Here is a 26,994-nt window from a genome sequence, read left to right as displayed (position 1 = left end):
TTCGCCAATGTGATTCCGAGACAAAAAAAAGAAAAAAACCGTTGAGGGCCAAGTGGACTGGAAACTTCGCAAGCAGGGGGTTTCTATCAGATACGACAGAAATCAATTACACTATTCGCGCCCAGTACCAAAAAAACGTATGTAATTTCGCAAACAACCCTGAAGCCCGTCGAGTGTGCAAGCGGGGCCAGATTCAATATGTTCGAGAATTCTTCTATTTCAACTAGTGGTGCTGAACTGAAATCAAGGTTGCGTTGATGATGCTGATTTGGGCATAGTAACATAGGCAAATGATTTTCTGGGGTAGATGAGCTGGGCTGGATTGCCGTAAAAAGCTGCATGAACTGAGTGTGTTGATGGCGGGTGAAACAGATATGGCCTTTGGTGGAGCCGAAATTAAATGAGTGCGGCCTCTTCCGCCTTCCACCACTGCCGGCCATGTTCCACTGTTCTTGCTTTGGACCTTGTCGACCCATCGTCATTTCCGTTTTTCTTTTTTTGTCGCTCGCTTTTCCGGTAGCTGTGCTGAAGTGGCGAGCGGCATCGCAGCCGAGACCGAGGCAACGCGTCGCGATTTTATCGCCCGCCCCGCTATAAGTTACCAATATTCAGGATGCGAAGCTGCCGATCGATGGCTGGTGCTGCCAGCATTTGGGAAGATGTCTCCTCTATCCGCTGCTTGGAGTTCAATATTTTGCAGCAGAGATAAGGGTGTCTTCTGAGGAATAACTTTCCATACCGGGGAACCATAAAACCAAAAATGGAGCTGCCCATCAAGCTCCCCTGTGAGCTGTGGTTCCTGGAGTCATATCCCTAGGTAGCCTCTTATTCCCCCGTGATAGCTTATTACCGAGCCTAGGTTCAATTCTCATAGTAGTCGGTCCAAGGCTCTCTCTTTTAATTACCGTCGTCTGCTCGTTCTAGCCTAAGGATCTGACGTCGATTCCCCTTCGGCTGCCGCTTCTGCCGCTTCTGCTTGCGCCTGCAGTGTTGGTGCGTGTTCCGTAGGAATGCGTACTAGAGTTTGGGGTAACGGCCCTGTCGATGAGGACGCTTCTTCTTCTGGGCCAGGCCCGGCTGCTGTTTTTGCTAGCTTTGCTGTGGGATGGTTAAGCTGCTGTGCAAACTATAGCTATAGTAACCTTGATGAAGCCGGACTTACTTGAAGCCATGTTGATGGCACGAAGCACGTTATGCCAGTTGCCAACCACAGCAGCAATAGCTACCCGTATGTTAATATCAAGCCAACGCTACAATAATAGCTAGGTACCAGTCTTACCCTCTGTTCCGTCAGACAGGGTGGACAGTTTCTCTTCTAGAGCTTCCATCTGGGTTGCTACTGCTGCGCTCAAGTCTCTGAGCTCTTTGAGATTCTCAAGCTCTGCCTTCTTCTCTTCAATTCGAGCCAACAGTGCTGGTGACTGTGGAGCTGAGGCGATTGAACTGCTTGGTGCGCGCATATGCGACGAAAAAGACCTGGTGGGATACGACATTTTCGGCAATCAATGTCCGCGTGCGTGCGGAAGTACGCTCGATGAATATATCCGCTATTGCCGTAGGGCAGTCTGGGAGTAGTGTCTAAGAGGTCGACTGGATAGATCGTGATTATGATAAACAAAGATGCGAACGCGCTGGTGAGCTTCGAGCCTTGGACCTTGAACTAGCTAGCCTGGAGCAGCAGTATTGATTTGGTGCGACAATGTTGGTGTGGCATACAGTGCGGATAGTTGGTATTCGGATTATATATGCACTGTATATTGACCTATAAGTCAAGCTAGATGCACCTTGTGAAGAACCCAGCTTCATTCTACTGGACGAGACACTCATGACAATTCCACTGTCCACTAGCTAATCTAACAGTTCTAGCGGTGTGTGTTGCTTAATTTGACTCACACACAATATTCAGCCCATAAGTCCACTGCAACGCTGCATAGCAGCCGTCAGTTAAATCAACCGTAGTAGCTATAACAGCCGCCCTGCGGCTCTGAGGGGTTGCGCCAGTGTCACACTCTCGGACCCAGTAACCGTGCATGTCTGTTCCTCGTTGGTCTTTAAAGGCACGGGGATGGTTTGGCCCGGCATCAGTTGAGCCGCATCTCCAAACAACTGTCTCCATGTTTCACATCCCGTTCTCGGTTACTGTCACGTTAAGGCCCTAGAAGGTGACTGATGTGCAGTGCTCGGTGGCAATGCCTCCACTTGTGGTGGAGGACATCTCAAAGTCGAGTCCGTCGGTGGTTGCTACGGGGGCAATGGCCAATGCGAGAAGCGTGCCAAAGATGTATCGTTGCATGGTTGACAGGTTCTTGGTTGTGTTATTACCTAACCTGGAACTATTTGAGTCGGTAATGTATTGGGCGTTTTATAATTGCCAATAGCCTGCCTTCCTCCTCCATGAGTTGTTATTTCCTACTGCTAACAAAAAGCATACCTTAGTAAGTACCTAAGTACCTGAAGCATTTCACGGAACTTAGAAAGAATATACAAAGTAGGTGGACATTGCACGATGTAACTGGGACTAGGATTAATCTCTAGCAGCACCTTCTGTATGAGCTTTACAGAGCAGTGATTTTTACTCAAAGTTGAGAATTACTTAGTAGGCACTCAGTATAGCTGTGACCTCTAGCTATACTAGATACTTACCTATATTAGTATTGTAGCCTTTGTCTATTGAGGGTTGTAAATGATGTAGACGCTTAAGGAGGTAGGGGAGAGCCATGCGGTATTGTGCTTCAGGCGCTTCCTCAGTGTCTGCTCTACCAATCCGTGTTAATGCTCCTTCCTGCTAGAGTTAAGTTGACTTAGGAAGTAGTATTGAAACATAAGTCAGCATTATTAGGCTGTCCGAGTCTATTGAATGCTTCAATCGAATAAGAGCTTCCCCCTTCCTTATCAATACAACAGATTTATTGAAGGAGACAACAGCTAACACTCGCAGCCAAACCCAACGCAGCTGTCTTTTCTCACTGACCATAGTGCCACATAATGTAAAAAGGCCACGGAATCATTTGTTGCAGCTACTCAAGACCAGTTTCTCTGAGGACTAGGCAGATGCAATAACTAGGCGTCCTTTTTGTAGGAATTACTTGCCTGTTTCGCCGTCTAAGTGAAGGAATTCATCTTCTTGTTTAAGGAGTAATAAGCTGTAGGCTAATTTAGGGAATTTTTGATTTCCCGTAAGGTGTAGTAAGACTAAAAGCTATACCAGAAGAGCTCTTAGGGATTGTTTAAAATTCAAATACTAGAAGTAAGTTGTCGAATAAACCGGTACATGAACCTGTGCAGGTTAGTTGTTGGGTTGGCGGGGCTTACAGCACTGAAGTGCTAAATTCGCGTGGCGTTTTATGCTCTGGGCATAGCAACGGGAGCTGCTTTGTGTACATGTAGGTACAATGGCATGTACAAATGGGCTGTTAGCGCATGTCCATTCTACGCTATGCCTAAACAAGACATGGAGTAAACAATGATGTCCAAATTCATCCCGCCAGAGTCGACGTCCTGCAGACCGACTTGTTAAACGCTCTTGATGCCCGTGCAAGCATCTCTCGCTCCATTGTATACAAACCCGTACTCTTCGCCCTTTGCGTAGCAAATACGCGCGCTCTGTGTGGAGCCATGGCCAGGCTTAACGAAATGCCGGCGCCGACAGAGAGCATCGAAACGCGTATGTGTCTTCCCTTTGTTTTTCGAGCCCTCGGGCATCAAAAGCTGGAGTGTCGCGTGTGCTAACTACGGCGCAGTTCGCAAGAAGATGCTTCGCCAGAATAGGGAACTCGCAAAGACAAATAACATTCGGGCCTTACGAATTCGAGAGCTGGAGAACGAGTGCGCCTGTATGCTATCCGAAAATCTCGAACTGCGCAGCCGCATACTGGAGCTGGAGAAACAAGTCGAAGACAATGAAGCGCAAAGAATTGCAGATCACGCAATGGCCATCAAAGCCAGATTAGAATCGCAGCTTACGGAATGGGGCTCTCTTATTGCTGAATTAGGCCTTGAGCCTCCCGCAAAGAGACACTCTCCCATGATAAGGAGAAGGCCGAAACAGACAATGGGCTTTAGCGCAAGTCGCCCCAGTCCATCGCAGAGGAGGCTACGCGAGATCGCAAAAGATATTGAGGAGTTGGGCCATATTGCGGAAAATAAGAGCTATCCTCGGAGATCTATGAAGTAAGTAGGCTCGACTTCTTGCAGATGAGTAAAATTACTGACTGATACACAGTCCTGAACAAATCATGGCGCTGCGATCAGAAGCAGACATTGACGCTGAATCACCAGAATTGGGTCCTCCACCAATGTCTAAATATATTGAAGAAGACCCGGTCAAAATCGACTCACCCAGTAGATTAAAGTCCGTCAAGGAAAACGATGAACCTTCCAACAGCTCGAAAGCGAGAAAACTTGAGCCGCCAGTTGCTCTATCTTTATCGAAACCAGACGGCAACCAAAGCAACGTAACGTCTCCACCAAAAGAAGTAGAAAAGGAGAAAGAGCACAACGAATGGCCCGTGGTAGCGCCAAGACGTGGGCGACCGCCTAATAAGCCCAAAAATGTCGTCGAAAATGCACCAATTGAACCCCTTAAGGCCGGGTCTAAACGAAAATTTGGAGCTCGAGACGATGACGAATATGTTCAACCCCAAAGAGTGACGGATGAGAATAGCATTAGCAAGATGTTGGGGGAAAAGACGCTGATTCGCGACAAGGCTGATGGAAGAAGCGTCAGTGATTTTGCTAAGCTGAGAAAGAAATCAATGCTAGATCTTTCAGAGAACATTCGAAAACCACTATCCGCCAAGAGCACTAACGACGATATCAATTCTCCAAAGAAGAACCCTAAGATGAAATCATCCATAGCCGATGATATTATAGCAGCTAAGACCAACGCAGCAAAGCCAAAAGCCGCACCTGGGAGACCACCAAAAACGACGAAGCTTTCGTCTGTCAAAGCCGAAACTGTACCTATTCTTACCGCTGAACCTCAGAGACCATCGGATGATGTGCATGATTCGGCAGCACCCATTAGAGAGTCTTCTTTATTCTCACCCTCTTCTCCGGCACTAGCTACACTGCTCGATGGATCACGGGGAGACACGCCTCCGCCTAACGATATCTCGTCCAACGGAGAAACATCACGGCCTAGTAGGCGGAATAGGATGACAATCAGCTATGCCGAGCCCAACTTGAGAGTCAAGATGCGAAGGCCTACCAAAGAGCTATTCGATGCGGTAGCCGGAGAGGGGAAATATGCTCGACGAATCAGCAACTATGATCCTGCCCTTTCTGAATCAGCGAAAACCCAGCGGCAGATAGAAGCGACGGATATTCCCCCAGAAAGTGATAAGGTTCCGGCAAGCCCGCTGGCAACAAAACACCTGACCACTGATATTCTTTCCGGTAGTGTCGTTACAGAGCGACGCAAACGTTCCTCTAGTATAGTGCCGAAGGCGATGGAAGTTGCAAGCGATAACTCAATGGACATGGAAAACGCCGAAAGCACCAATCTTGATAGCAGCGGGCTGGTAGAGAACGATGTGTACGAATTTACGAGCGGGTCGCCTCCGGACGAGAAAGAAGAGGTCAAACAACCGAAGAAAAGGGGTCGAAGACGGACTACTACCTCAAGGCAGTCGACTATGATGATTGACGAGGATAGTGAAAGGGAAGGTATATCATTTAGGGAGAGGAACAACTCTCGGCGAAGGAGCATGATGATATAATAGCCACTTTGAAAGTAAGAAGGGGGAAACCGGAAAAAAGAACGGGGTGTTTCAAGCACAAGACGTGCTGGGCGTTTCTGGATTTTCACGACTGTTAAATCGGGATATATTGTTAGGCGATCCGGAATCATTTTTCATGCTCGAGATACCAAGCGATGGAAGTTAGTGGATGGTGTTTGTATTTATCTTTATGGCCTCTTTTTTGAATCTTCTGTGTTTTGTCCGTGGTCTGTTTCTCAAGGACACTTCACATCTAACCAAAGTCTGCTTCTTTTTTTTATTTCATTTTTTAGTGTAAGTGATATATGCCTGTGCATCGACAAGTACTAAGGCGTTTTGTATAACTGGGGCTGGCCGGGTATCAACTCTGCTTCTACCTCTGCCGTCGGCAATTAAGATGCTTCTCTATTAGTTGAGTTTCCTCTTGTCTCTCTCCATTCAATTATGCGTCATGATGAGCCGGTAGATGGCTCCACGGGCTTTGTATAAGTAACCTTTTCTACAGCGACATTCTCGTTTCCTTTCTCGTCCGTCTTCAATTGGTATACATAGAGAGTGAGCGAAATGCCCTGAACCTGTGGTAATAGTAAGCACCATGGCGAAGTATGTATTCCTGCGAAACATAACAAGGGCATCTTACATCCATAAGGCAGAAACTTGGAGACGCAGGCTCTGCATCTAGGCTTGCCCCTGTCACGAATGCTCCCGTCGCGCTTCCCGGGTTCACAAAGAACTTGTCCATGTACTCAAAGGCATCGAATCGGTGGGTACCACCCCAGCACAAGACGTCGACGTCTAGTCTGTTGGCTTCGGCCAGAAGCAGATCGGGCTCGTTGGAAACAAGAGTGAAGCCCTCCAGGAAGCCAATTCGTATGCCGCCGTGGGTGACGACCTGCGTTAGCGGGAGAGACGTGGCCTCGACATCGGTGCGGCCCTTGACGATCTTGAGATCCGGCGACACGGATCGCAGGTACTCGTATGTGTGTTTGTCTGTGAGGTTACCGAGACATAGCGTCTGGCCAATCTTGCCGGGCGCAAGCAGTTTCTTGAACTAGAAGAGCGTAACGCAAGTCAGCCAACAAACGCGCAATCGAACTCGGTGACAACACTCTCTACTCCAGGGTATGAGCTGGCCGGCCTCCAGTTTGCGCATTTACCTTGGCTGGGATATCAAGCGCCCGGTCTGGGATGTGCAGATCCCCAATCACCAATATGAGGAACGTCATGGCTCCTCGAAGCTGTGAAGAAGAGGTCGGAATCGAACTTGCGAAAGCTGGATCCCTCAACAGCTGACGACCAATAGCTGCTATTTGGAGCTAGAGACTTGAGGCTTAGAGGGGCCGCAGGGTGCGTCGACGGCTCGGATACAGCGATCAGACGGATACTGTCATAAGGCACGCCTGTGGCTGGCTATCAGCTTAGCCACACTCTCCACAACTGCGCACTACAATGGTCGTTATCGGGCTGGCGGGGATTGCGATAAGGGAATTTTTTTGATCTTGGTGCTTTTGCTTGTCCTCGAAGGCGCTGCGCTTTCTGCTCTCACTCAACCAGATTTGGAGATTGCGACGGAATCGATAAAAAGATGGCGACTCCGACTCTGGCCGAGAAGCTGGACAAGATCAAGTCCCCTGGTCTTCAGAGCCAGCAGAAGGTAAAAGCACATATGAGAGACAGGCTTGGTGATTTCTGTTGCTGACTTTTGTGTGCGCTTAGACTGTCGTTGTCTTGCAGGCGGTCGAATCAACCTTGAAAGAGCAAAACACCGCTCCGACTTCTACTGGATACTTTGCTGCTCTCCTTGCGCTTCTACAACAGGCCGAGAACAATGGAGGCATCAATGTCGAATTAGCCACTCCTGTGGTTTACCTTCTTGACGTGGTCACCCCGTTCGCCCCCCAGCCTCTGCTTCGATCCAAGTTCACTCAGATCCTTACGCTACTCGCACCGGTTTTGCTGATGCAGGATGCGGAGCCAATTCTGCTACGAACTTCAATTGGATGCCTTGAATCTCTCCTCTTGGCTCAGGATGCCGCTTCATGGGAGCTGTCTGTTACCCAGATCGGACCCAGGCGCGCAGTTGCTGGATTGTTGAACCTGGCTTTGGATCAGAGGCCCAAAGTCCGGAGACGATCTATGGATGCGCTCAAGAGAGTGCTTAAGAATCCCCCGCCAACCCCATCTTTGGACCACCCGGCCGCAGACATGTGTGCGCACACTGCGCTGAAGAACCTGGAAGATTTGGCCGCCCAGGCTATCCAGGCACGAAAGGGCAAGAAAGCGCCCAGCACAACGCACGATCCGGCATTGATCCATGCACTTCAGTTGGTCAAGACTGTTGCTGCGGCGAGCGGCGGCTGGCCAACCACCAAGATCGAATCTCTTTGCGAGTTGCTCCTGAACATTGCTAAATCTGGCAACGAGTACATGACCATGGCGGCTTTTGAGATTTTCGAATTGATGTTTGAGGGAATGACGGACGAAGTCACTTCAGCCAAGTTGCCTCGCCTTATGGAGATTATTTCGGAGCTGCGCCCAGCTGCCAACGATACCCAGCTCGTCCCGGCATGGCTTGCCATCCTTTCCCGAGGCTACGACGTCTCGGCACAAGTTGAACCAGATGAGACTTTCCAAAATCTTCCCGAACTCTTCAACATGGTGGCGCAATTCCTCCAGTCTGATTCCGAGAATATCAGAATCTCATCTTCTGAGTGCTTGATCTCGTTCATGGCTAACTGCGTACCGCCAAATGTTATCCTCGAGCCTTCAATATTTGACGAGAAAGTTTTAGATAAAATTGCAAAGGCGGCTGAGTCCCTCCTCAGTGTTCAGTATCAAGCCGCTTGGTTACAAACATTTAACGTTCTAGAAGCTATTTTCACCGCCCTGAGATGGAGAGCGAACCCCATCATGCTCAACGTCACACGTACCATCGGAGAGATTCGAGAGAACCCGTCTTTCAGAAACAAAAAGGAGGCAGATGATGTGCTAGGGCAAGCTGTCCGCGCAATGGGCCCTGAGGCAGTTCTCTCTGTCCTTCCACTGAACATTCTCAAGCCAGTCAAGGGTCAGGCCGGAAGAGCATGGCTCTTCCCAATCCTGCGAGACTACACTAGCAACACCAACCTGTCTCATTTCAAGAGTGAGATGGTTCCTCTCAGTGAGGTTATGTTCCAGAAGGTTTTGGACCATGGTGAAGCCGAGAAGACCATGGAGATCAAGATCTACGAGACACTCGTGCAGCAAATTTGGTCCACTCTTCCAGGCTACTGCGACTTGCCACTCGATCTTTTGGAATCTTTTGACCAACCCCTGGCTGAAATTCTGGCCAACCTTCTTTACCAGCAAGTTGATCTTAGACTGGATATCTGCAGAGCTCTGAGGACCTTGATTGAGTCAAATCAAGCCGTTGCAAACATCGAAGAGGAGGAAGATCTCCTTTTGCAGAGCCGGGTAACCAAAGATGCTGCTCGCAAGAATTTGGCATATCTCGGCCAATTTGCTGGTAACATGCTCGCAGTCCTCTTCAACGTATATACCCAGACTCTCCCCCAAAGCCGAGGCCCCATTCTCCAGACTGTGAATGCCTTCCTTAGCATCACGCCAAACCAGGAGCTTATGGAGACTTTCGATCGCGTTAGCAAGATGCTAGCAGGAGAGCTCCAGAGTGCGCCGGCAACAGAAAACAAGCAGCAAGGTCAAAAATCAAAAGACCACATGCCTTCCACTGCGCAGACGCTTATGGATCTTGTCATTACTATTTCAGCATACCTCCCCCGTGAGAGCTTCGCCACGCTGTTTGAGATTGCCACGGCAATCATCAACAGGCAAGAGGAGCCCCAGCTGCAGAAGAAGGCTTACAAGCTGATCCCTAGACTGGCAACTTCTGAGCTTGGCAAGGCTGCCCTGCAGGAGCGGAACGGTGAGATGCAGGCCCTGATCCTCTCTAGCTCAGAGAAGGTATCTGCGCCGGCCAGACGAGAGAGAATTGCTGCCATCTCTGCACTTCTTCCCTTCATTCCGAACAGCGACCTTCATTTCATTCCGGCTGTCTTGAGCGAGATTGTCATCTGCTGCAAGGAGAACAACGAGAGAGCCCGTGAAAGCGCATACGACCTCCTGGTTGAAATGGGACAGAAGATGGCGGCTGCCAACGGCGCTACCATCGACAACAGCAAAGTACCTCATATGCCGAGCGATGCCCCTGCTGCTACTGCCAATATCGAGGAGTTCTTCACCATGGTGAGCGCAGGTCTTGCAGGAAGCACCCCTCACATGATTTCTGCCTCTGTCACCGCTATCAGCCGTCTCCTCTACGAGTTCCGGTCTTCACTGAGCGAGCAGACTTTGTCCGACTTGGTGCAGACTATGGATCTCTTCCTGACTTCAAATAACCGAGAGATTGTCAAGAGCTGCCTGGGTTTTGTCAAGGTGTCTGTTATCAGCCTGCCCGTTGAGCTGATGATGCCACGCCTGGCCACACTCGTGCCCAACTTGGTTACCTGGAGTAAAGAACACAAGGGCCACTTCAAGTCCAAGGTCAGACACATCTTGGAGCGAATGGTCCGCCGCTTTGGCTTCGACGCCATTAACAATGCCTGCCCTGACTCTGACAAGAAGCTGCTTGCCAACATCCGCAAGACTAAGGAGAGAGCGAAGAGAAAGAAGGACGCTGCCAAGAGTGCTCATGACGAGGACGCCAGCGATGATGACGAAGAGGACGGCAAGCGACAGTATGAAAACGAATACGACCGCGCGCTGTATAGCAGCGACTCTGAGGAATCCGAAGGGGAGGGTGACGAAGAAGACGCGAGACCTAAGAAGAAGGCCCAGAAGGGTGGCAAGACATACATTGTCGAGGACGACGACGAACCTCTCGATCTGCTGGACAAGAAAGCCCTCGCTAGCATATCAACCACCAAGCCCGTCAAGCTTCGCAAACCTCAACGGACCAAGGCCAAGACTGACCTCGATGGCAAACTCATCCTCGGCAAAGACGACGATGAGGAAGAAGGCGCTATGGAGGTCGACCAGCCCGAAAACTCCGGTGTTGGCGCCTACGTCGCTGCTATCAAAGGCCGTGATGCCGCTAGGCGCGGTCGCGGCGGAAAGCTCAAGTTCTCCAACAAACGCTCCAGGGATGGCGACGATGGCGACGACATGGACGACGATGACGCAGTGGCCGTCAAGAACAGCATCAGCCCTGGCCGCGATCGCGGCGGCAGAGGCCGTGGAAGAGGCGGACCTATGCGTGGTGGTGGTCGTGGAGGCCGTGGTGGCGGCGGTTCTTTCGGCGGCCCGAGGAGCGGTAAGGGCGGCATCGCAGCTGGCAGGAGGGGATTGGGCTCTGAGAAGAGACACGGTCCTTCTGGTGGCGCAGGTGTAGGAAAGGGGAAGAGAGGAGGCCGAAACTAGAAAGAAGAAAAATTAAAATAAAGTAAAGGACAAAGTAGAGAGGAGATATAATGCATCTCTGATGGGCTAAAAAGATGTCATCTCATGAGAAGAAACTTGATGGGATGATTTGGGTGAATATCTAGCTTTACAGGCATGTTATGGATACCACACGATCATGAAAGAGAAGAACACTAAAAATACTCTCTTGAACGTGAGCGAATGTGGGTTACGTGGTTAGCTTTTTTGTTTTTCTTTAATGCAATATATATTTACATGCTCTAAACATCTATCACATCCACGTTCACAGTACTGAATAGAGTGAAATCCACACTCATATAAGATGTAAAAGAATGCTCTGTATAGATATAGTCTTCTAAGACAAGAAGATGTATATATTCAACTTTCCACCCATCTCCATCATCCAAGCTTTGTTCCTGACAGAGAAATACCAACACATTTATACAGGCCCTCTTCCCCACTTAATGCTCTCTGTTTTCCCACACCTTTCCTCGAAGAATAACACAATGCCAATGCCTTCCTTCTTTTTGGGTATCAAATAGTGGTGCTTCCACGTTGCCAAAATCTGGCACAAAGAAAATGACAGTATTGGGGTATAATAACGAGTTTAATGAAGCAAAATTCCTCCACTCCATGCTTTTTTCCATCATGCCAGCTTTTGAACAAACCAAAATGTAAGCTTCTAATCAACAATATCGTCGGTATCATGATTGAAGCATGCTATGTGATTGCTTAAAATAGAATATGGGAAAAAAAAAAAAAAGACGAGCTGGTATCCGTCAAATGCTGAAGAAAGACATACAATCAATCGATAATGATTACATTTGGCGCCGGTTGGGCTAAAGGGCGGCGGCCCTGCCTGGTTTCAAACCGTTCATCCGCTCTTGGAGGCAGTGTATTGATGGGATGATAGACTGCGGGTTCGTGATGAGGTCGTGAGACTTGCTCGTCGCCGTGTTGTCGTCTACAATATATGAGCACCACAAAACAAAAATACTCAAGATATCTTTCAATCAAAAGGTTACTATAACTTACATAGTCCAGTAGCCCTCAGGAGGTGCTGCACCATAATCTCCACCAGGCACTCGCCGGGATTGTACTCTGTAATCCTCCTCTTTAGCCGGTGGTGGCGCGCCAAAGTATTCATGGGGAGCGTATTGTCGAATATGGGGCGCGTGGGGGCGAGGATCGATGATAGGGTTGACCTCAATTTCGGCGACGCCACGGCGTCCGCCTCGATTTCTTAAATCTTCCTCCCATGAGAAGATTGTGTGGGGTCTGATAATCCCTCGGTTTTCAACCTCTGTTTGTGGTTGAGAGGGGCGGACGGGGCGTAGCTGGATTCTCGAGCTGCTTTCAGGCCTGGGATTAACCCTTTCGAAATACCCGCCTCTATCCTCCATAAGGATAGGATTAGAACGTTCTCCAGGCCGGGTTGCTTGCAAAACGATTCTCCTTGTTTCCGGGAATCTGGAAGAGCTTGGTCCTGGATTGCTGAGTGCCTGGTGCGCAAAAGGGGGCGCTGGTTGTGCTCCATATCCAGTAGGGGGATGCAAATAGGTAGAGCCACACAAATCATGCGATTGGACAGAATCTCTACTGGACATAGCGTCGATACTCATGGCTTGAGATCTATTGAAACCAGTGATTACATGCGCAGGTGGGGGGCGGTCCCAAGAACGGACTTCTTCTCCTGGATGTGAAACAAACTTGGGAGGTTGTTGAATACTGGTCAGGGATGTGGCCAGCGGCGCATACGAACTTACAGAGGCTTGACTCCTAGGAGGCAGGGTGCGTATAAATGTGGGCTGCGCAGTCGGAGAACGAGATTCGATAGAACGTACCAACATGTCTTGGAAATGACTGGAAGCCGAAGAAGACGCCAGCTCGCGAGAAGACGTGCTAGTCGGAAACGGAACAACAGACATTACCTTTTCATGAGAAGATTGGGCTTCGACTGTTCGGCCAGGGTAGGGCGAAGAATTCAAAGAAGACGGCATCCCATATACTGGCTGCTGCATCCGATGGCCATCCAGATGAGAGGAGATTCCAAAGACACCGCCAGAATGGACCGTTGGATCTGGGTTGTCATATGGCCGACCATAAGCGTCATAGGAAAACCTAACAGGCGGCGATGGTCGATATGAAGCATGACTGATGGCCATATCCGGGGATGTCTGCTCCGCCAAGGGCGTTTCTCCTCGGTTACGTCTAATCGCTTCTTCCCAGGCACGGTATCTTCTGAAACCTCGCTGAGCCCTCCTATCAACTCTACGACCGCGATCAATGTCTTCTAGTCCGATCCTAATTGGATGAGAAGAAGGCACTGGAATCGCTTCTCGAATAGGTGACTGGGGAGGGGAGCGATCTGTTCGATCCACAGGTTGCAAGGGTGGTGCTGACCGATACACAGGCATGGGTGTGAGCCTGGCATTGTCAGCACCTTCATCTGACGTGTAGTCAGTCGACTCCTCTTCGTCGTCGTCTTCATCATCTTCAGAGTCAGAGATGACAACCACCTCGCGGAGGATCTCATCCAGCTGGTCGCGACCAGTCTCTTCGTCTCCCCGCCACTTGACGAGGATGTCGAGACATAGTGATTCTACGGTTTTCCGAGCTTTCTGCCAGGTTGTTTCTTTCAAAAGCATGTCATACCGTGTATGAGTGTGCCTGATATGAGCCAAGACAGCCAGCTGGACCCTGCGGGATAGTGCAATATCTTCCGAGAACCCGACAGGATGCTCGGATCGATTAGCTGAGCCCTAAGGAAGAGATTATTGTTCGTTATGTGTCCTTTCTTTGGAACATGGGGGAAAAGGGAGGCGGGAGACTAGGCAGAAACGAGGAAATACAAACCCGAGTGAAAGAGTGCTCAATAATCATCTGGCGGTCAGTATTGGGAATGCGTGGAAACAAGTCTCTGATAGCGGCATCAACCTGAGCATGGTAGGCCCTCTGAGATTCCGGAATGGGCTCAGGCCCTGCGTCTGTTACCGGAACGACGTGATGAGACGAGCCGCCAAGGCTCTCTTTGGCTTCCTCAACAATGACTTGCCTGATATGATGGCCAACTCGATGCACCTGGTTGGCCAGGATGGTTTCGTCGAGACCTTTGGCATTCTTAAAAAGAGCAAGCAAACGCAATGGTTAGATGGATGCTTTACTGGCAAGAACGCAGCCGGGATTGTAAACAAACCGAAACAATGAAAATCATGGCATCTTTTTCGCGGGATATTTCTTTGCAGGCAGCAGTCAACTGTGGATTGCCGATGGGGACAAACTCAAATCCGGGCGGCGGGGTCTTTTCGGTGGTAATCTGCGGACAAAGTGAGCATCTCTTCTCCAGAGCCGGAAGAGACGACTGTAGATGAGTTGCATATGGCGCCGACGAAGCGTACCTGATACTCGAGCTTCTTCTTCTTCTCTTTGTTCTCAACTAGCTCGAAGTAAGAGTGGTGCTTGGATTTTGGCAGCGATGGCTTGGCCTTGAAAGTGTCTGGCGGAGGCGAGTAGGGATGATGATATTGAGACCGTTGCGATCTCTTATGGCGTTCTTTGGGGCCAGAGGCTGCTGCCGGTACCAAGCCGCGGCGTCCTCTTCCCATCTTTTTTTCTTTTTTCTTTTTCTTTTTCTTCGACGGCTGTCAAACACGATTATAGTATCATAACGTAGCGTAGTGATCCACGAACAAAGGTATTGTTAGCATAGCAAAAAAAAAGGCACAGTTCACCGGCTCAGTACGCGCCCACAGCTGCATCGGTAACCCGATGAGATCTTGCATAAATCTCGCTCACTGGGCGGGAGCGGCAGCAAGAGGGGTTGTCTGGCTCTGGGCGAAAACAGCACACAAACAGATGGGAACGACCAGGTGGAAAACTAGATGCGTGGGTCCCGCGCGAATGGGCAGAGAAGAGCCCTACAGCGACTGTTATCAGTTGCAAGGCGACAGTTCCCAGTGCCAGCAGACGCGTGAGGTGGGCTGTCGCAATATAGAATCAGCCGCTTTGAGATGCACCGCCGGAAGCTGGTTGGGCTTCGACTGATCAGGTGCTGGAGCCAGATGCGTGACCATCTGGCAGTTGGACGCGAGACTCTCTCATGGTGTTGGGCAGTCTGAAGCCTATATTACATAAGGCACAGCGCAGTGGAAGCTCCGGGAAAACTAAATTCCCTTTCCGACAGGCGTTCGCATATTTGGGTAGCAGCGATAAGCAAAGATTGCGCAAGTCTCCCGCAGACAAGTGTCATTGGTCTCTACCTGCCCAGATGATAAGCTATTGGAAGGAGATAGTTGAAATATAGGCAGATATAGATAGGAATAGCCAGCGATGTAGATAAAAAAAAAAAAAGGCTCATCGTAGCTCTAAAGCGCAACAACAGCTGGTTTCCAGACAGTATCACAATATGACCTACTAGGTAACTCCGTGGACGCCTGGTAACAAGGTCCCTACTCATCGCTTGTATAACGATGATTTATCAGAGTTGAATAGAGGCTACTCGGAGATATGGAATAAGGATATGGAATACAGATAAGGGCATAGAGATCAAGGCGGACGACCATCTGTGAAATCACAAATCACTGCCTTGACGGCTTCCCATCATACATTTCCTAAAGCGGATAGCCATTCGAAAAGAACTGACATCGCGGACGGGACGGGTTATGTCATGATCCGCACGCCATCCACCCTCCGGCACTGCCACGAAACACTCGAGGACCCGCGGCTGCCGAATCAGCGGAAACCGGAATGATTGGATCCTCCAGAAATCCGAATGGGTCAAATGTTTAGCCAACGGTGCATTAGATATTTTCTCGTTGTTTGAAAAACACTTCGTTGTGGTCTCGAAGGAGATGGAGATTTGGCGGAAATAAGTGGGCATGTCACCAATGGTCAAACGAGCATCTGCTCTGCCATGAAACCAACAGTGCATCGCCGTCGTGTAGGTGGAACTACCTACTAGCAGTACTGGTATTTGCGAGTATACCTCGTACTTTAAGAATTTGCCTTATTTGTACATGTCGCAGAGCCAAAATACAAAAATAGAAACATCACACGTGTTCTGTCACATCCTGGCCTTGAACAGGTTTCAGCTGGACAGGTATTACTACATGCGGAATACTGCTGCCACCGCGTATGTGAGAATGCCGCGCCAGGGCATTGAGATTAAAGCATCGCCAGAGAAGCAGTGGTTAGGCGTTCTACTGATTCAGTCAATGCTTCTCAGAGCATCTCATACGAGGGACTCCGCCTTTAAAGGATCTCAGGAGCAGTTCGCTGCCGACTCAGCCGCTGCCTAGCAACTTTGAATCCTGATTCCCGGCAAGACGGCACTTGATGGCCAAAAAAGTTTAGAGAGAGGATTCCTAAAAATGCAGTGCTAGGTACTCCGCAGTAATATTCCATAGGTACCTGTACAGTATCATTGTTCGCAGGGTGCGGCTTAGATGTCGCTACGTGGAACGGGATCCAAGCCACGACGGTGATGGGCCTGAAGCTGAATCATGGGAGAAATTGCTTCTCTTCAGGCTAAGCCTTGACGATGGAGACGAACTGGCTTTGACGGCTGCGATAAGACGATGTTCACTGTCAGAATTGCTGATGGAAATCGGCTTCTCAGCCTAATACTGCTTTACCGCACGGTTGGACAACGAAACATGGCATGGCGAGGCGACTTCGTTTCAACAACCAACGATCCACCAACAAACTGACCTTGGCAATGCTTGAGAGGAGTTGGGCTTTGGAGACGCGCACCATGAGCCAATCAGACGAGCGCAGCACCAACCAGCGAATCGCCGCTGTGAAACACTGCCACCGCCTGTCTCTTAGATAAACGAAAGCGAGCGCGAGGCATCACGTGATGAGCATCGTGATCCAGGCCGCCTCGGAGACCGAGGGTGCCACCTCTTCCAGCAGGATTTCAACACCTAATTTGTCTTGGATGGCTCTGAGCAGAGAAGCGTGGTGCACAGCCACCACATTGTGGGGAGATGGTCTCACCAGCAGGCACTTGTAGATGGACTTTGAGGGTACGTTATCCGGCACCGAAGGTTTGCGATTTGCGAAGGAGCCCAGTCACACTCGCTTCCCGGAGTTTAGAGGCGCCAAGTACCCGCAAGGTATCTTTGGCTGCTCACTATTGGCGTCCCCAGAGGAGTGATTACGAACCGTCGGCGTGTTGAGCAGCCCGAAGGAGCGGAAATGGTGAATCGGGCTACAATAAAGGCTGCGTTATCGACACCTAGCAGCAAATCAACAGCAACTAGCACAAGCGAAACGGCGCCGACGAAGTAAAAAAGAAGCCAGCAAGAAAGCTTGGCCTAGTCTTTGTGCTCTTCCCGCGACAGACTGGCAACCAGGGTGGCACCCAGGAGTACAAAGAACAGGCATTGAACCATCTGCCATGGAGTCTATCTAGTAGCAAGTGCTCCCGTATCTACCGTGCAAAAACAAGTGATGGGCAGATCTCCCGCCGGGAAGATGACGAGAAGCAATAATATTCTTCTTTTCCGGGACAGTCGTCGTAAACTTCTGTTGCTCCGGACCTAAGCAGTCAAATCCTCGTACTGATGAGAGCTAAAAGGCTTGGCCTCGCGGCCGCTGCGTCGTGTCGTTCGTCAGCCCTGCCCATCTCCGAGGCTATCGTGCTGCGTTTGCCAGCGGCTCGGTTGGTGCACCCGGCGAAAGCAGCCTCAGGATTGGATCTTGGCCGGCGGTTGAGCACACAAGCAGGTATCACTCTGTATGGAGCGTGTACATGGAGCGTCCAGCTGGCGGGACGGGCGTCGTCATCGCTCAGGCAATGGAGATGCAGCTGCTAGCCCAAAGGTGCAAACGCTGCAAAAGATCCATCGCGCACTTGCACCGAACAGGCCAACGGGCTGCGCCTAGTGGTTGCGCCGCTGTGGCTGCCCGCCGAGCTTCAGCAACGGCGCTCACTGCATTAAATGCTGAGGACCAAAAGGCTTACGCGTCCACTGCCCCATTAGTGCTGGCACCCCTGCTGCATCCCTGCACCCCTCCCAGACGCCAGCAGACGCCAAGGGGCCTCCGCGCATCCCCTAAAGCGGTCCCTTCCAGCGCTGTGGCCAGTGGGCTGTCCACTGGGTGCTGGCGCCTTGTTCCCGGGCTCCTGGTCTGCCCCCAGTCCCCAAGGCACCCATCCATCGCATTCCACCCGCAGCCATAATATCGCCGCTCCCCCAAGCCCAACCCGCCAGGCGTCACTTTCTTCCTGCCTTGCAAATAATTCTCAACCATTTTCCACCCTCCGCCATCTCCAACATCTAACCTGACTTTGTTCACGAGCGGAATTATACATATTCAATTACTCTTTTGGTATTTCCCACTGTGTCTTCTGAAGCCGCCTCGACGACCTCACTTTTGGCACCGTCAACCCGGATCGAGTCGAATCAATAGCCACCAGGTCTCGTTTCGTATCGAATACATCCCGCCGCAATGTCGGGCCCCAATAACGTCGACATCGACGCGCTGCTGGATCTTTCCGAGTATGATGGAATCCCCAGCTACAACTCGCCGTCGCTGTCTCCCTCCACCACCTCCAAGCCCACCTTCGCCAGCCCGGTCACCACCGCCGTGACGACGCCTTCAATGACGACGACGCAGGCTCTAAGCGGGCCTAGCCACAACTATGACATGTATCGTCAGCAGACTGGCTTCGTCCCTGGCGCCATCGCAAACACCATGGCCGTCAATGAATCAAGCAACGCGGGATACCAGGACTTTGGCAGCCTCGACTACCTGACTGGTTTCCCATCAGAGAACGACATGTTCGACTTCAACACCTCGCCTTCGCAGGCTACCCTGGGAGCGTCGGACATCATGGACTTCGGCTCACCGACCGATTCCCAGCTTTTCCCGACAGTCAACCCTAGCAATATCGAGCAGGACTCGGCACTTGCTTCTCCCAGTCTATCCAGCCAGGCTAGCGGCGTCGGCCGCTTGTGGCCTGGTGCGCACTCCCAGGCCGCCATGGCCAAGGCTCATGCCCAGCAGAGACAGCAGCAGCACATTATCCAGCAACAGCAGGCACAACGCCAGCCCATGCAAACAAAGGCTCGTAGCGGCAAGCTGCCTCAGCCCAGTGATCCAATTGTCGAGCAGAAGATTACTCAGCTTCTGAACTCGATGCGGGCTAAGCCTGCTCCTCCGCCATCCGACCCCTCCTCTCCCATGGCCCATCTCAACCGTGCTAAGAAGGATGAGGAGGAAATGGACGAGGACGAGCGTCTTTTGGCAAGCGAAGAGGGCAAGAAGCTCAGCAGCAAAGAGCGCAGACAGCTACGCAACAAGGTTTCTGCCCGAGCTTTCCGATCAAGAAGAAAGGGTAAGATGATATTATCATTCCGTCACTCCGAGACATATTTGCTAACACGCTACAGAGTACATCTCCCAGCTTGAGGCGGAGGTCGCCACCAAAGTCACAGAGAACAATGATCTGCGTGCCCAGAACCGCGCTCTGCTTGAGGAGAACAAGCGCCTGTCTGATCTCACTCGCATGCTCCTTTCCTCCCCTGCATTCTCCAACTTCCTAGACCACCTCAGCGCAAACCCTTCTGTTGCTGCCCCGCCACAGGTCAAGCCGGAGCCCCAGCCATCGCCAGAGCAGCGCTCAGTTAAGGACGTCAACCCTTACGGATCGCAGCCCTCTCAGCATCAGATTGGCATGGCCATGATTCCTGAGCAGAACGTTGATTTCTCGCTTATCGGAAATGGCTTCAACTTTCAACCCCGAGTGTTTGTTGTAGAGACTTCCGAGGTTCCCTCCCCCATCGAATCCAGCATTCTGTCTGGCAAGGCGCCTAGCGTCATCGAGCAGACTTTCCAGTCTGAAGACGAGAAGGTTGAGGTGCCTGTGATTGAGCGACCTGTTGAGCAGACTCCAGTCGCCCAATCTGAGGCAGGCCCCATCGATGAGGAATTTGAGGCCGACCCCGAGTTTGCTCTCTACCACTCGGAGCCTACATCAACAGTGCCCGAGTCCAACGAGTTGGACACTGAGAGTCTCTCACATATTGATATTTTCGGTGGCATCGAGTCCGAGAAGATGCTGTCTCGATTTGAACTTGTGGACGCTACTGAAGAGGAAGCCAACGCTGCGATTGCCATGGCCCGAGTACAAAGCATTAGTGCTAGTATGGAAGCAGTGATATCAAGATTAGAGATCTTGACTATGGACCTTTAAAAAAAACAAGAAACAAGAACGAAAGCAAAGAAAAAAAAAAAATCTTACCACACGGTCTACTATAATTAGCGACTTCTCTTTTCTTTTTATCATGGCTTCTATTTTTTCCACTTATTTCAAGGCTGGAATGTGCATAACATGGGCCAGGGAGCGGCATACGGAGTTTTTCTTTTCTGGGGTTACAACGGATGGGATTCACATATGACAACGTCGCTTCACTTTTTCTTCTTCTTTCCTTTGTCATACCTTTTCGCTAGAGAGGCAAATTATTCTCTCTACTATTCTTATCTATGGAGCTGGCCGGAAAACAGCGGCAGGGCTTTCGTTTTGTTACTTTATGTTGGATTTATATATTTAAATAGACGGGGGAAGGGAGAACTATTCCACTCGGTCAGTGGCTCAGCAGACAAGAAATGCCAAAACTTTTCCATGAACTTTATCTCCAGTTTAACGTGTTCATTGTGATTGTGTGTCATGTATAAGATTGCAGAAGCTCATCGAGCATAGTACTGAGATTCAAATGGCATCATGGAGGCATCGCCAATTAGTCTTATTAGGAGTGTTCTCATTCATTCATTCATTCATTCATCCCATCGTATGTTTGAGCTATCTTCATTAATCATCATTAAGAATCCTAAGAGACCATCCCGCCAAGCTCATTGTACCGCAAACACCTCTTCCTCCACCCCTTCAACATCCCACCCTTCCCCGTCCATCAGCCCATGCGCATAACACTCCCCAATAAGCACCCACCTCTCATTATCACCACCGGCACTAACCTTCCTCAGTACAAAGGGGACCTTGCCGCCGCGCAGCACAGCCACGACGTCGCCTGCCTGCAGCGCGTTGGACCCAAGCACGAAGTAGCCCCTGCGGGTGACTGCGAAGCGGCGGTAGCGAGTAACCAGGACGGCCTCGTGGCTCCATTTGAAGGGGTCGCCGGTGAGGGAGAGGGCGTGGATGGCGGCGTGGATGGGGGTGGCGCTGCGGGAGGAGGAGGAGGAGGACATGGAGTTTGCTCGCTCGTAGAAGCTGGACATTGTGCTTATGCTGGAGGTGCTGTCGGGACTGCCGGGGGATCTGGCAGGGTATGAAGGGAATGTTTGTGATGGCGATAGCGCTGTGGAAGGGGGGGAAGATGAAGACGAAGAAGATGGAACTGCGTAGCGGACGAGATAGGCTGCTGCGCTGGTGAGCCATTCTTCTGAAGGGATGGACGAGTAAGGGCGCGAGCGATCTATGCCCGTGCAGGCGTTGGTGAGGGTTTGGATGAAGGCGAAGAAGGCAGATCTGCGATGATCGTGAGGAGGCGTGGGGGAGGAGTGTGAAGATGAAGGCTGATGGTATTTGGCTGCTGGGGGGTTCTTGAGGAAAGGGGGGTATACGAGGTTGAGGTTGAATGTTCTGTAGCCGCAGATGCGTCTCCAGAGGACCTCCATGACGTGCGTGCGAGGACCATTCTGGTCGAGCTGTGTTCTTCGTCGGTGGAGAGGCGGCGGACGGCCTTTCTGCTGAACGCCTTGTTCATCATGATGCCAGTTATTGTTCCTGCTTGGAGCGCGTGTTGTAGTATCATCCCCCTGAGGCTGAGCAAACCCATCCTCGCCATGATCGCCCTTGTCAAGATCATTGCTGCCATTGCTGCCTCCCCAATTTCTCCTCTTCCGTTCTCCTCCTCCTCCCTTCTTCTTCTTCTCCCGAGCGTCGTCCTGCCTCACCTGAAACGCCGACCCGTAGATGGTCCACGAAATCCTCTCCACCACGTCGACCCTAACGCCGCGAATGCGCATCACGCGCGTGTCCTCGTCAATGGTTAGGTCCGGCTTCGTGTCCCCCGACGCGCGGTGCGGCACCGTAGGCGAGCCGAGAATGTGTATCGGCAGATGCCGCCAGTCTGGAGCCCAGGAGGGAAGGCCTAGATCCTCGCTGGTCCATGCTGCTCGTCGTTTCATGAGGGGCTGGCCGTGGTGTGCGGCCGAGAGGGTGACGAGGTCTTTGGCGCCGCGGAGGGCCCGCACCGCGACGTCGATGTAGATGTCCTTTACGCTCTTGGAGTAGTCTACGGTGAGGGACTGGAGTTCCTTGCCGGCTTTGCTGATGGAAAAGTGTCCCAGGAAGGCGTATATGTGGTCCCGAGGGTCGTTTCCAAGCAGATGTCTGGCCCTGTGGAGTTCATATGCAAAGTTGCCTCGATTATGGTCGTGGTCGTATTCTGTGTCTGGCTCGACGAAGCGTTTGTGGAGGTAGCGAATACTGGACGTGTTTAGAAGAAATCGGGTGCGAAGGTGGTAGTATCTCTCGTTGAGAATGGCCGCCACATGAGATAACGTGTCCCAGTCCATCTCTGTATCGCCCCAGTACAGAGTCGCAGGAGCGTCAGTTCCAATCTCTTGGACGATCCATATTCGTTGAAACTAAATTTCCCCCAGTGTTAGAAGATTCATTCTTACAAGTTCAAAGACTACTAATAGTTCCCACTATTGGAGATACTTTTCAGTAAGGGGGGTGTCATGAGGTATGTAAGTACTTACCCAGGGCAGCTTTGTCAATTTTGCCAGGGGAACCCAAGGCTCAGAGCTTTGCAGCGACAAATTTTCCTCATGAGCGAGCTTGAACTCCTCATGGGCCTTTTCATCTTTGAATACACCGTCGAGATAGCGGATAGTCTGTCCTGCTTCTTCTGCAACTCCATCCGGATCCCTCCCCAGCCATACAAGCACTCTTTTGGCATTTCTATATACCAAATTCATCAGCTTCACCTGCTGGCTGCGCTCTGGTATATCGTCTTGGTTGATGCAGACTTGATCAGCCCACAGCCTCCGCGGCCGGTCCGGTAACCGAACGCGATTCAGCGCATCGTGTATGCTCTGTGTGAGAGGGAGGACGGCGCCATCGCAGATGAGTTCATATTGCCGGCTGCCAGAGCCCCAAACGTACGATATAGCCTCATAGGGAGGAAGCTGTTCGATGTCCTCTGAGTCAAGGCTTCCGAATTGCAGGCTCCCCACCAAAGGATCAGAGCCAGATCCCGGTTGAAGCACAAGAAAACGAACGCTGTGGTTGTCACTCAGGGGCTTGTAGACAAAGCGCTTCTCTTTTGAGTTGCCATGAGGCTTCTCAGGCGGGCGGCAGGGATTGCTATCCATGAACAACGGCCGCAGTTTGAATCCGCGACGCTTGACAGGCTTCTTTCCGTGGCGCGAGTAGAGAAGATGCGAATGAGGCTGAGCAACTCGCCCATGTGGGATGACTCCAGGCACAGCCTTGGAGCTCTCAACGTCGCTGTATGAAAGACGCCTGAGCCTGTCCCCTAGTATGTCGTGCCGTGAATGCAGAGTCAATGAAACTGGCAACCTGCCGTGGCCTCTAACACAACGCGGAAGACGCATGCTTTGGCCGTTCTCTACGAAATTGCGACGACAATGATCGCGGGTTCAGTGTTAGTGCCGCGCTATGCATGAATGTGGAGAGCTATTCCGCTTACCAGCTCCTACAGCTGCATGTCACGGCGTTGACTCACCGTGCTGATCGGATCCTGCACCAATTAATGTAGTATTGGGCCGGGGATTCCTGTTTTTGGCACGCTACGGTAATTATCACCAGGAGCTGTATGGGTCGAGGATATTGAAAAATTTTGACTGGTATATTATTATAAGGTAAGGTAGCATAACCGATATTCAGAAGCAGCAGTAAAAAAAAGCTCTTAAGCTATCCTTCAGTCTGACGGACGATATTACCTAATTTTTCAGTGATGCGAAAAGATGTAAGTGAAGCAAAATGTGGGATATCATGTACCGAGTCTCGCCGGATCTCATCTCGCATTATCTCGTCTCGTCTCGTCTCATGGCTGCATTCAAACAGTCTCGTGGATTTTCACCGGCTGGACTCCTGTTAGACTGATTTCGTCGTCGTCCAGATTCCGCCCCAAATTGGCTGTCGCTACATCAGCAGACCCTACCGGAGGCTCGCCCGATCCATCTCTCAGCTCCCAGCTGCCAATCCTTTCATGCCGCATACCGCGATCCGTAACGGTGACATCAACATCGCTAGCTCTCTTATCTGATCCTTTGAAGCCGCCTGGAGAGCCGCTACGTAGACTGGGCTTGGATCGACGTCCAAAGGCGCAGAATCCAAGCATGTAGAGAGCAAGTCCAGCAAGGCCAGTCACGGCCAGTGTCACCATGGCACCGATGACGCCAGCAACAGGTGCACTCACTGAGGAGCTTTCACTGGTAGAGGAAGGATCTGAGGGAGACGCATCGGCGCTTGTACTGCACCAGGGAGCAAAGATGGCTCGACAAGTGGTGCACCATTGTACAGAGTCCTGGGTGAAGGCCTGAAGCTGACCCAAGAAAGAGGTATAAGGAATCATCTGGCTATCAAAGCCCATCGAAGTGAGGGGATAGGCCGAGAATGGCTCGCCAACATCGGCATTGGCTCGATATGTGAACCGAAGCATGAAATCTTGAGGCGAAGGCATTGCGTTTACGTCACCCGGGTTTGTGCCGATTAATTCAAAGATCATGGCCGAGCCAGGGTTTGGAAGCGTGGAGAATGGGCCAGAAAGCAGATTTTCCGTGGAATAGAGGCCTATTAGGGAGAAGAAAGCCAGCATGGGCTCGTAAGAACCAAACATGAGTGTCAGTGGTGTGCCAACCCCTATGCTGGTAGCACTGAGCGAGCTTGCAATCTGCATAGCAAGAGTTTGTCCAGCAATGGTAGAGATGTTGTTGTAGGCGAATGTTGGATTATCTTTCAAAGTGTCCCCATTCTTAGTACGCTCCAATTCGAAGGCATTGGCTCTGAGCACAGCGATGGTGTCGTTGGCGAATCCTAACCCAGCTGTGACAGTCGCATTGTGAGTATTCATGTAATTTACATACTCGTATATGCCATACGCGTTCCAGTAATTCACCGAGGCGTTGGGTATCGTGCCTTTGAGAGGTGGTGTGGCAAAGAGAGACGTGTAGAGACTTTGAGTTGACCTAAAGCGTCCCATAGGATCATCCAGCTTTATCGCGTTTACGTTGCTATCCCAAGCCCAGCATTGGCTAGTACCTTGGATGCTATACGTTTATCGTCATGTTAGCGTACAAGGTGCAAAGTGCTATCGCCTTCAGAAAGCTGGGCCAACTCACGCAACGGAGTTTGAGTCTGTCATTGACAGAGTCTCAATATTAGGATACTGATAACCTCCCAAAGGATAGTCAATCGGATCTGGGCTGGCAAAGAGATCTTGAGCCACCTCTCGACCCCCAGCAAGGCTGTTGAAAGCGTTGGGATTGGGCGGGTATAAGCCCTGTAGGAAAGCCATAGCACCTCCAGAAACCCATTCATCTGTCTGAGACAAGATGGTGAGCTGATCATTGCTGATGGCATCTGTAGAGATTCCCTGAATCTTTGTGTTCCCCGTTGTATTAGAAAAGGTAGTGGAGTTACGACTGCCCAAGTAGCGGTTTCGGAAAGCACTTCCTTGCCTCCACATTTGACGAGCTCCCGTGGGTGTAAGAACATTTCGCAAGCCGCCGAAAGTGGGAGTCTTTTCTCCATGATTAATATATGCAACGACTGCCCAAACTTTGGCGTTGAGATTGTCACTAGGCTGTGCCGAGACGCCGAGACACAGCAGCGTGATTGAAAGCAAGATTGACAGAACTGGAGCATGTATAGGCCAAAAGAGGCCGCAGCTTGAACGAGAGGCCATGTCGCTGTACTACCTATAGGTAGCTTAGCTCTACGTCATCAAGCGAAAGTGTAGCTCTTCAGAATGGGATCCTGAGCTTTCAGAAGATGGGATGAAACAGCGCAAGAAGAAGCTGCTTCTAGATGGAAAGCGAGTGTGTGAGATGGATGGTGAAAAAAGAAAGATAGATCCTATGTCAGCCAGAATGATGGTAGCCATGGAAGACGGGGGCTGACAAAAGGATATCTAGACCAGGCTGCCAGAGATTCCGGCCGGATAAGAGCTTGAAATTCCAGTTCGCCAATTGTCGTGACGAACAGGTCAGCCACCCATCAAATGGTGTAGTCAGAGTTGACATATGCATATGCGCTGCCGAGCAATCCTTGACGAAGGATCAAATAGCGTATCTATCACAATCAACCCGCATGAGGCTACTGGAGCTGCTGCGATAGAAGCAGCCTAGAACCGAAGCCAAAATCCACTCTCGGGTCCTTCATGGCGAATCCTGGAGCAGCTTCTTGCGGCAGCATCCGCCCATTTTGGCGGGTGGCTGTCCGTCGTCCATGCTGGCGGACGATACGGGAGTAGCAGGAAGGCCTAAATGCTGGCGGATGGAGGTGAGGGGCCATATGACAGGCACTTGAAAGGCAGAGCTTGATTGAGGCTTAATTGTATCCCAGGCTTCCGATCCTGTCGTTGGATTGGTGTTGGATGATGCTTGCGGCCAAGCTCTGGGACTAGCGGCGTGGTAGGTTCAACTCTGACGCCCATGACGAGAGTCAATGGCGAGCGTGTTCTTCACTGACGTCACGCCAGGCCTTGCGTCGGTAAAATAAAATTTCAAAGCCATGAATTACTTACTTTCTCCAATTTTAAAATACGCGTGAAGAAATTTTAAATAACGAAAAGTTAACGAGCAAATGGCTTTATTCTCGAGTCGCATGCCTCATCTCTTGGGTCTGGTGTAAGTAAGC

At 50.9% G+C, this 26,994-nt stretch overlaps 10 protein-coding genes across 11 annotated transcripts; 4 read left to right on the top strand and 6 right to left on the bottom strand.

The window, feature by feature from the left end:
- Positions 1-86: 86 nt before the first annotated feature.
- Positions 87-482, bottom strand: TrAFT101_004915 (uncharacterized protein; the record flags this gene model as incomplete). Its single annotated transcript, XM_066127325.1, has 1 exon — positions 87-482. The coding sequence occupies one exon, from the start codon at positions 480-482 to the stop codon at positions 87-89; it is 396 nt and encodes a 131-aa protein (XP_065983436.1).
- A 443-nt stretch (positions 483-925) lies between these two features.
- Positions 926-1,493, bottom strand: TrAFT101_004914 (uncharacterized protein; the record flags this gene model as incomplete). The annotated part of the gene is made up of 3 exons (XM_066127324.1): positions 926-1,098; positions 1,163-1,222; positions 1,280-1,493. 3 exons carry the CDS (start codon positions 1,491-1,493, stop codon positions 926-928), a joined length of 447 nt encoding a protein of 148 aa, XP_065983435.1.
- Positions 1,494-3,506: 2,013 nt separating this feature from the next.
- Positions 3,507-5,983, top strand: TrAFT101_004913 (uncharacterized protein). The gene is made up of 3 exons (XM_024900442.2): positions 3,507-3,664; positions 3,741-4,170; positions 4,223-5,983. The coding sequence occupies exons 1-3, from the start codon at positions 3,616-3,618 to the stop codon at positions 5,718-5,720; spliced, it is 1,977 nt and encodes a 658-aa protein (XP_024759719.1). The 5' UTR covers positions 3,507-3,615; the 3' UTR covers positions 5,721-5,983.
- Positions 5,891-6,998, bottom strand: TrAFT101_004912 (uncharacterized protein). The gene is made up of 3 exons (XM_024906770.2): positions 6,878-6,998; positions 6,361-6,771; positions 5,891-6,295 (listed from the first exon to the last, which is right to left on the bottom strand). Exons 1-3 carry the CDS (start codon positions 6,944-6,946, stop codon positions 6,170-6,172), a joined length of 606 nt encoding a protein of 201 aa, XP_024759720.1. The 5' UTR covers positions 6,947-6,998; the 3' UTR covers positions 5,891-6,169.
- Positions 6,999-7,254: 256 nt separating this feature from the next.
- TrAFT101_004911 (uncharacterized protein) lies at positions 7,255-11,398 on the top strand. The gene is made up of 2 exons (XM_024910659.2): positions 7,255-7,374; positions 7,437-11,398. The coding sequence occupies exons 1-2, from the start codon at positions 7,306-7,308 to the stop codon at positions 11,133-11,135; spliced, it is 3,768 nt and encodes a 1,255-aa protein (XP_024759721.1). The 5' UTR covers positions 7,255-7,305; the 3' UTR covers positions 11,136-11,398.
- A 71-nt stretch (positions 11,399-11,469) lies between these two features.
- Positions 11,470-15,219, bottom strand: TrAFT101_004910 (uncharacterized protein). 2 transcript variants are annotated; one of them, XM_024900331.2, is made up of 5 exons: positions 14,534-15,219; positions 14,332-14,451; positions 13,992-14,255; positions 12,171-13,897; positions 11,470-12,099 (listed from the first exon to the last, which is right to left on the bottom strand). In XM_024900331.2, the coding sequence occupies exons 1-5, from the start codon at positions 14,738-14,740 to the stop codon at positions 11,940-11,942; spliced, it is 2,478 nt and encodes an 825-aa protein (XP_024759722.1). In that variant the 5' UTR covers positions 14,741-15,219; the 3' UTR covers positions 11,470-11,939. The 2 variants fall into 2 exon arrangements, with proteins under 2 accessions (XP_024759722.1, XP_065983434.1); XM_066127323.1 differs by having other exon boundaries at positions 12,171-14,255.
- Positions 15,220-17,889: 2,670 nt separating this feature from the next.
- TrAFT101_004909 (uncharacterized protein) lies at positions 17,890-18,321 on the top strand (the record flags this gene model as incomplete). Its single annotated transcript, XM_066127322.1, has 1 exon — positions 17,890-18,321. The coding sequence occupies one exon, from the start codon at positions 17,890-17,892 to the stop codon at positions 18,319-18,321; it is 432 nt and encodes a 143-aa protein (XP_065983433.1).
- A 269-nt stretch (positions 18,322-18,590) lies between these two features.
- On the top strand, positions 18,591-20,337 carry MBZ1 (BZIP-type transcription factor mbz1; the record flags this gene model as incomplete). Its single annotated transcript, XM_024900334.1, has 2 exons — positions 18,591-19,479; positions 19,535-20,337. The coding sequence occupies 2 exons, from the start codon at positions 18,591-18,593 to the stop codon at positions 20,335-20,337; spliced, it is 1,692 nt and encodes a 563-aa protein (XP_024759723.1).
- Positions 20,338-20,867: 530 nt separating this feature from the next.
- TrAFT101_004907 (uncharacterized protein) lies at positions 20,868-23,803 on the bottom strand. The gene is made up of 2 exons (XM_024905303.2): positions 22,869-23,803; positions 20,868-22,751 (listed from the first exon to the last, which is right to left on the bottom strand). Exons 1-2 carry the CDS (start codon positions 23,724-23,726, stop codon positions 20,994-20,996), a joined length of 2,616 nt encoding a protein of 871 aa, XP_024759725.1. The 5' UTR covers positions 23,727-23,803; the 3' UTR covers positions 20,868-20,993.
- Positions 23,804-23,897: 94 nt separating this feature from the next.
- On the bottom strand, positions 23,898-26,759 carry TrAFT101_004906 (uncharacterized protein). Its single transcript, XM_024902590.2, has 2 exons — positions 25,476-26,759; positions 23,898-25,403 (listed from the first exon to the last, which is right to left on the bottom strand). Exons 1-2 carry the CDS (start codon positions 26,039-26,041, stop codon positions 24,191-24,193), a joined length of 1,779 nt encoding a protein of 592 aa, XP_024759726.1. The 5' UTR covers positions 26,042-26,759; the 3' UTR covers positions 23,898-24,190.
- Positions 26,760-26,994: the final 235 nt, after the last annotated feature.

This window comes from Trichoderma asperellum, chromosome 3, assembly GCF_020647865.1.
Source record: "Trichoderma asperellum chromosome 3, complete sequence".
Lineage (NCBI taxonomy): Eukaryota > Fungi > Ascomycota > Sordariomycetes > Hypocreales > Hypocreaceae > Trichoderma > Trichoderma asperellum.
The sequence above is the reverse complement of the archived record's forward strand: the minus strand, read 5'-3'. Positions and strand labels throughout refer to the sequence as shown.

Excerpts from the sequence above, each read along its gene's own strand:
- TrAFT101_004910 (XM_024900331.2), bottom strand. The coding sequence starts at position 14,740 with ATGGGAAGAGGACGCCGCGGCTTGGTACCGGCAGCAGCCTCTGGCCCC. Across the intron at positions 14,452-14,533 it reads AGAAGAAGCTCGAGTATCAG|ATTACCACCGAAAAGACCCC; the intron begins GTACGCTTCGTC and ends CTTTGTCCGCAG. Across the intron at positions 13,898-13,991 it reads TTGAGCACTCTTTCACTCGG|GGCTCAGCTAATCGATCCGA; the intron begins GTTTGTATTTCC and ends TCTCTTCCTTAG.
- TrAFT101_004911 (XM_024910659.2), top strand. The coding sequence starts at position 7,306 with ATGGCGACTCCGACTCTGGCCGAGAAGCTGGACAAGATCAAGTCCCCT. Across the intron at positions 7,375-7,436 it reads GTCTTCAGAGCCAGCAGAAG|ACTGTCGTTGTCTTGCAGGC; the intron begins GTAAAAGCACAT and ends GTGTGCGCTTAG.
- TrAFT101_004907 (XM_024905303.2), bottom strand. The coding sequence starts at position 23,726 with ATGCGTCTTCCGCGTTGTGTTAGAGGCCACGGCAGGTTGCCAGTTTCA. Across the intron at positions 22,752-22,868 it reads AATTGACAAAGCTGCCCTGG|TTTCAACGAATATGGATCGT; the intron begins GTAAGTACTTAC and ends GGGGAAATTTAG.
- TrAFT101_004912 (XM_024906770.2), bottom strand. The coding sequence starts at position 6,946 with ATGACGTTCCTCATATTGGTGATTGGGGATCTGCACATCCCAGACCGG. Across the intron at positions 6,772-6,877 it reads CGCTTGATATCCCAGCCAAG|TTCAAGAAACTGCTTGCGCC; the intron begins GTAAATGCGCAA and ends ACGCTCTTCTAG. Across the intron at positions 6,296-6,360 it reads CAAGTTTCTGCCTTATGGAT|GTTCAGGGCATTTCGCTCAC; the intron begins GTAAGATGCCCT and ends CTATTACCACAG.
- TrAFT101_004913 (XM_024900442.2), top strand. The coding sequence starts at position 3,616 with ATGGCCAGGCTTAACGAAATGCCGGCGCCGACAGAGAGCATCGAAACG. Across the intron at positions 3,665-3,740 it reads GACAGAGAGCATCGAAACGC|TTCGCAAGAAGATGCTTCGC; the intron begins GTATGTGTCTTC and ends ACTACGGCGCAG. Across the intron at positions 4,171-4,222 it reads TATCCTCGGAGATCTATGAA|TCCTGAACAAATCATGGCGC; the intron begins GTAAGTAGGCTC and ends ACTGATACACAG.
- TrAFT101_004906 (XM_024902590.2), bottom strand. The coding sequence starts at position 26,041 with ATGGCCTCTCGTTCAAGCTGCGGCCTCTTTTGGCCTATACATGCTCCA. Across the intron at positions 25,404-25,475 it reads ACAGACTCAAACTCCGTTGC|CATCCAAGGTACTAGCCAAT; the intron begins GTGAGTTGGCCC and ends ATAAACGTATAG.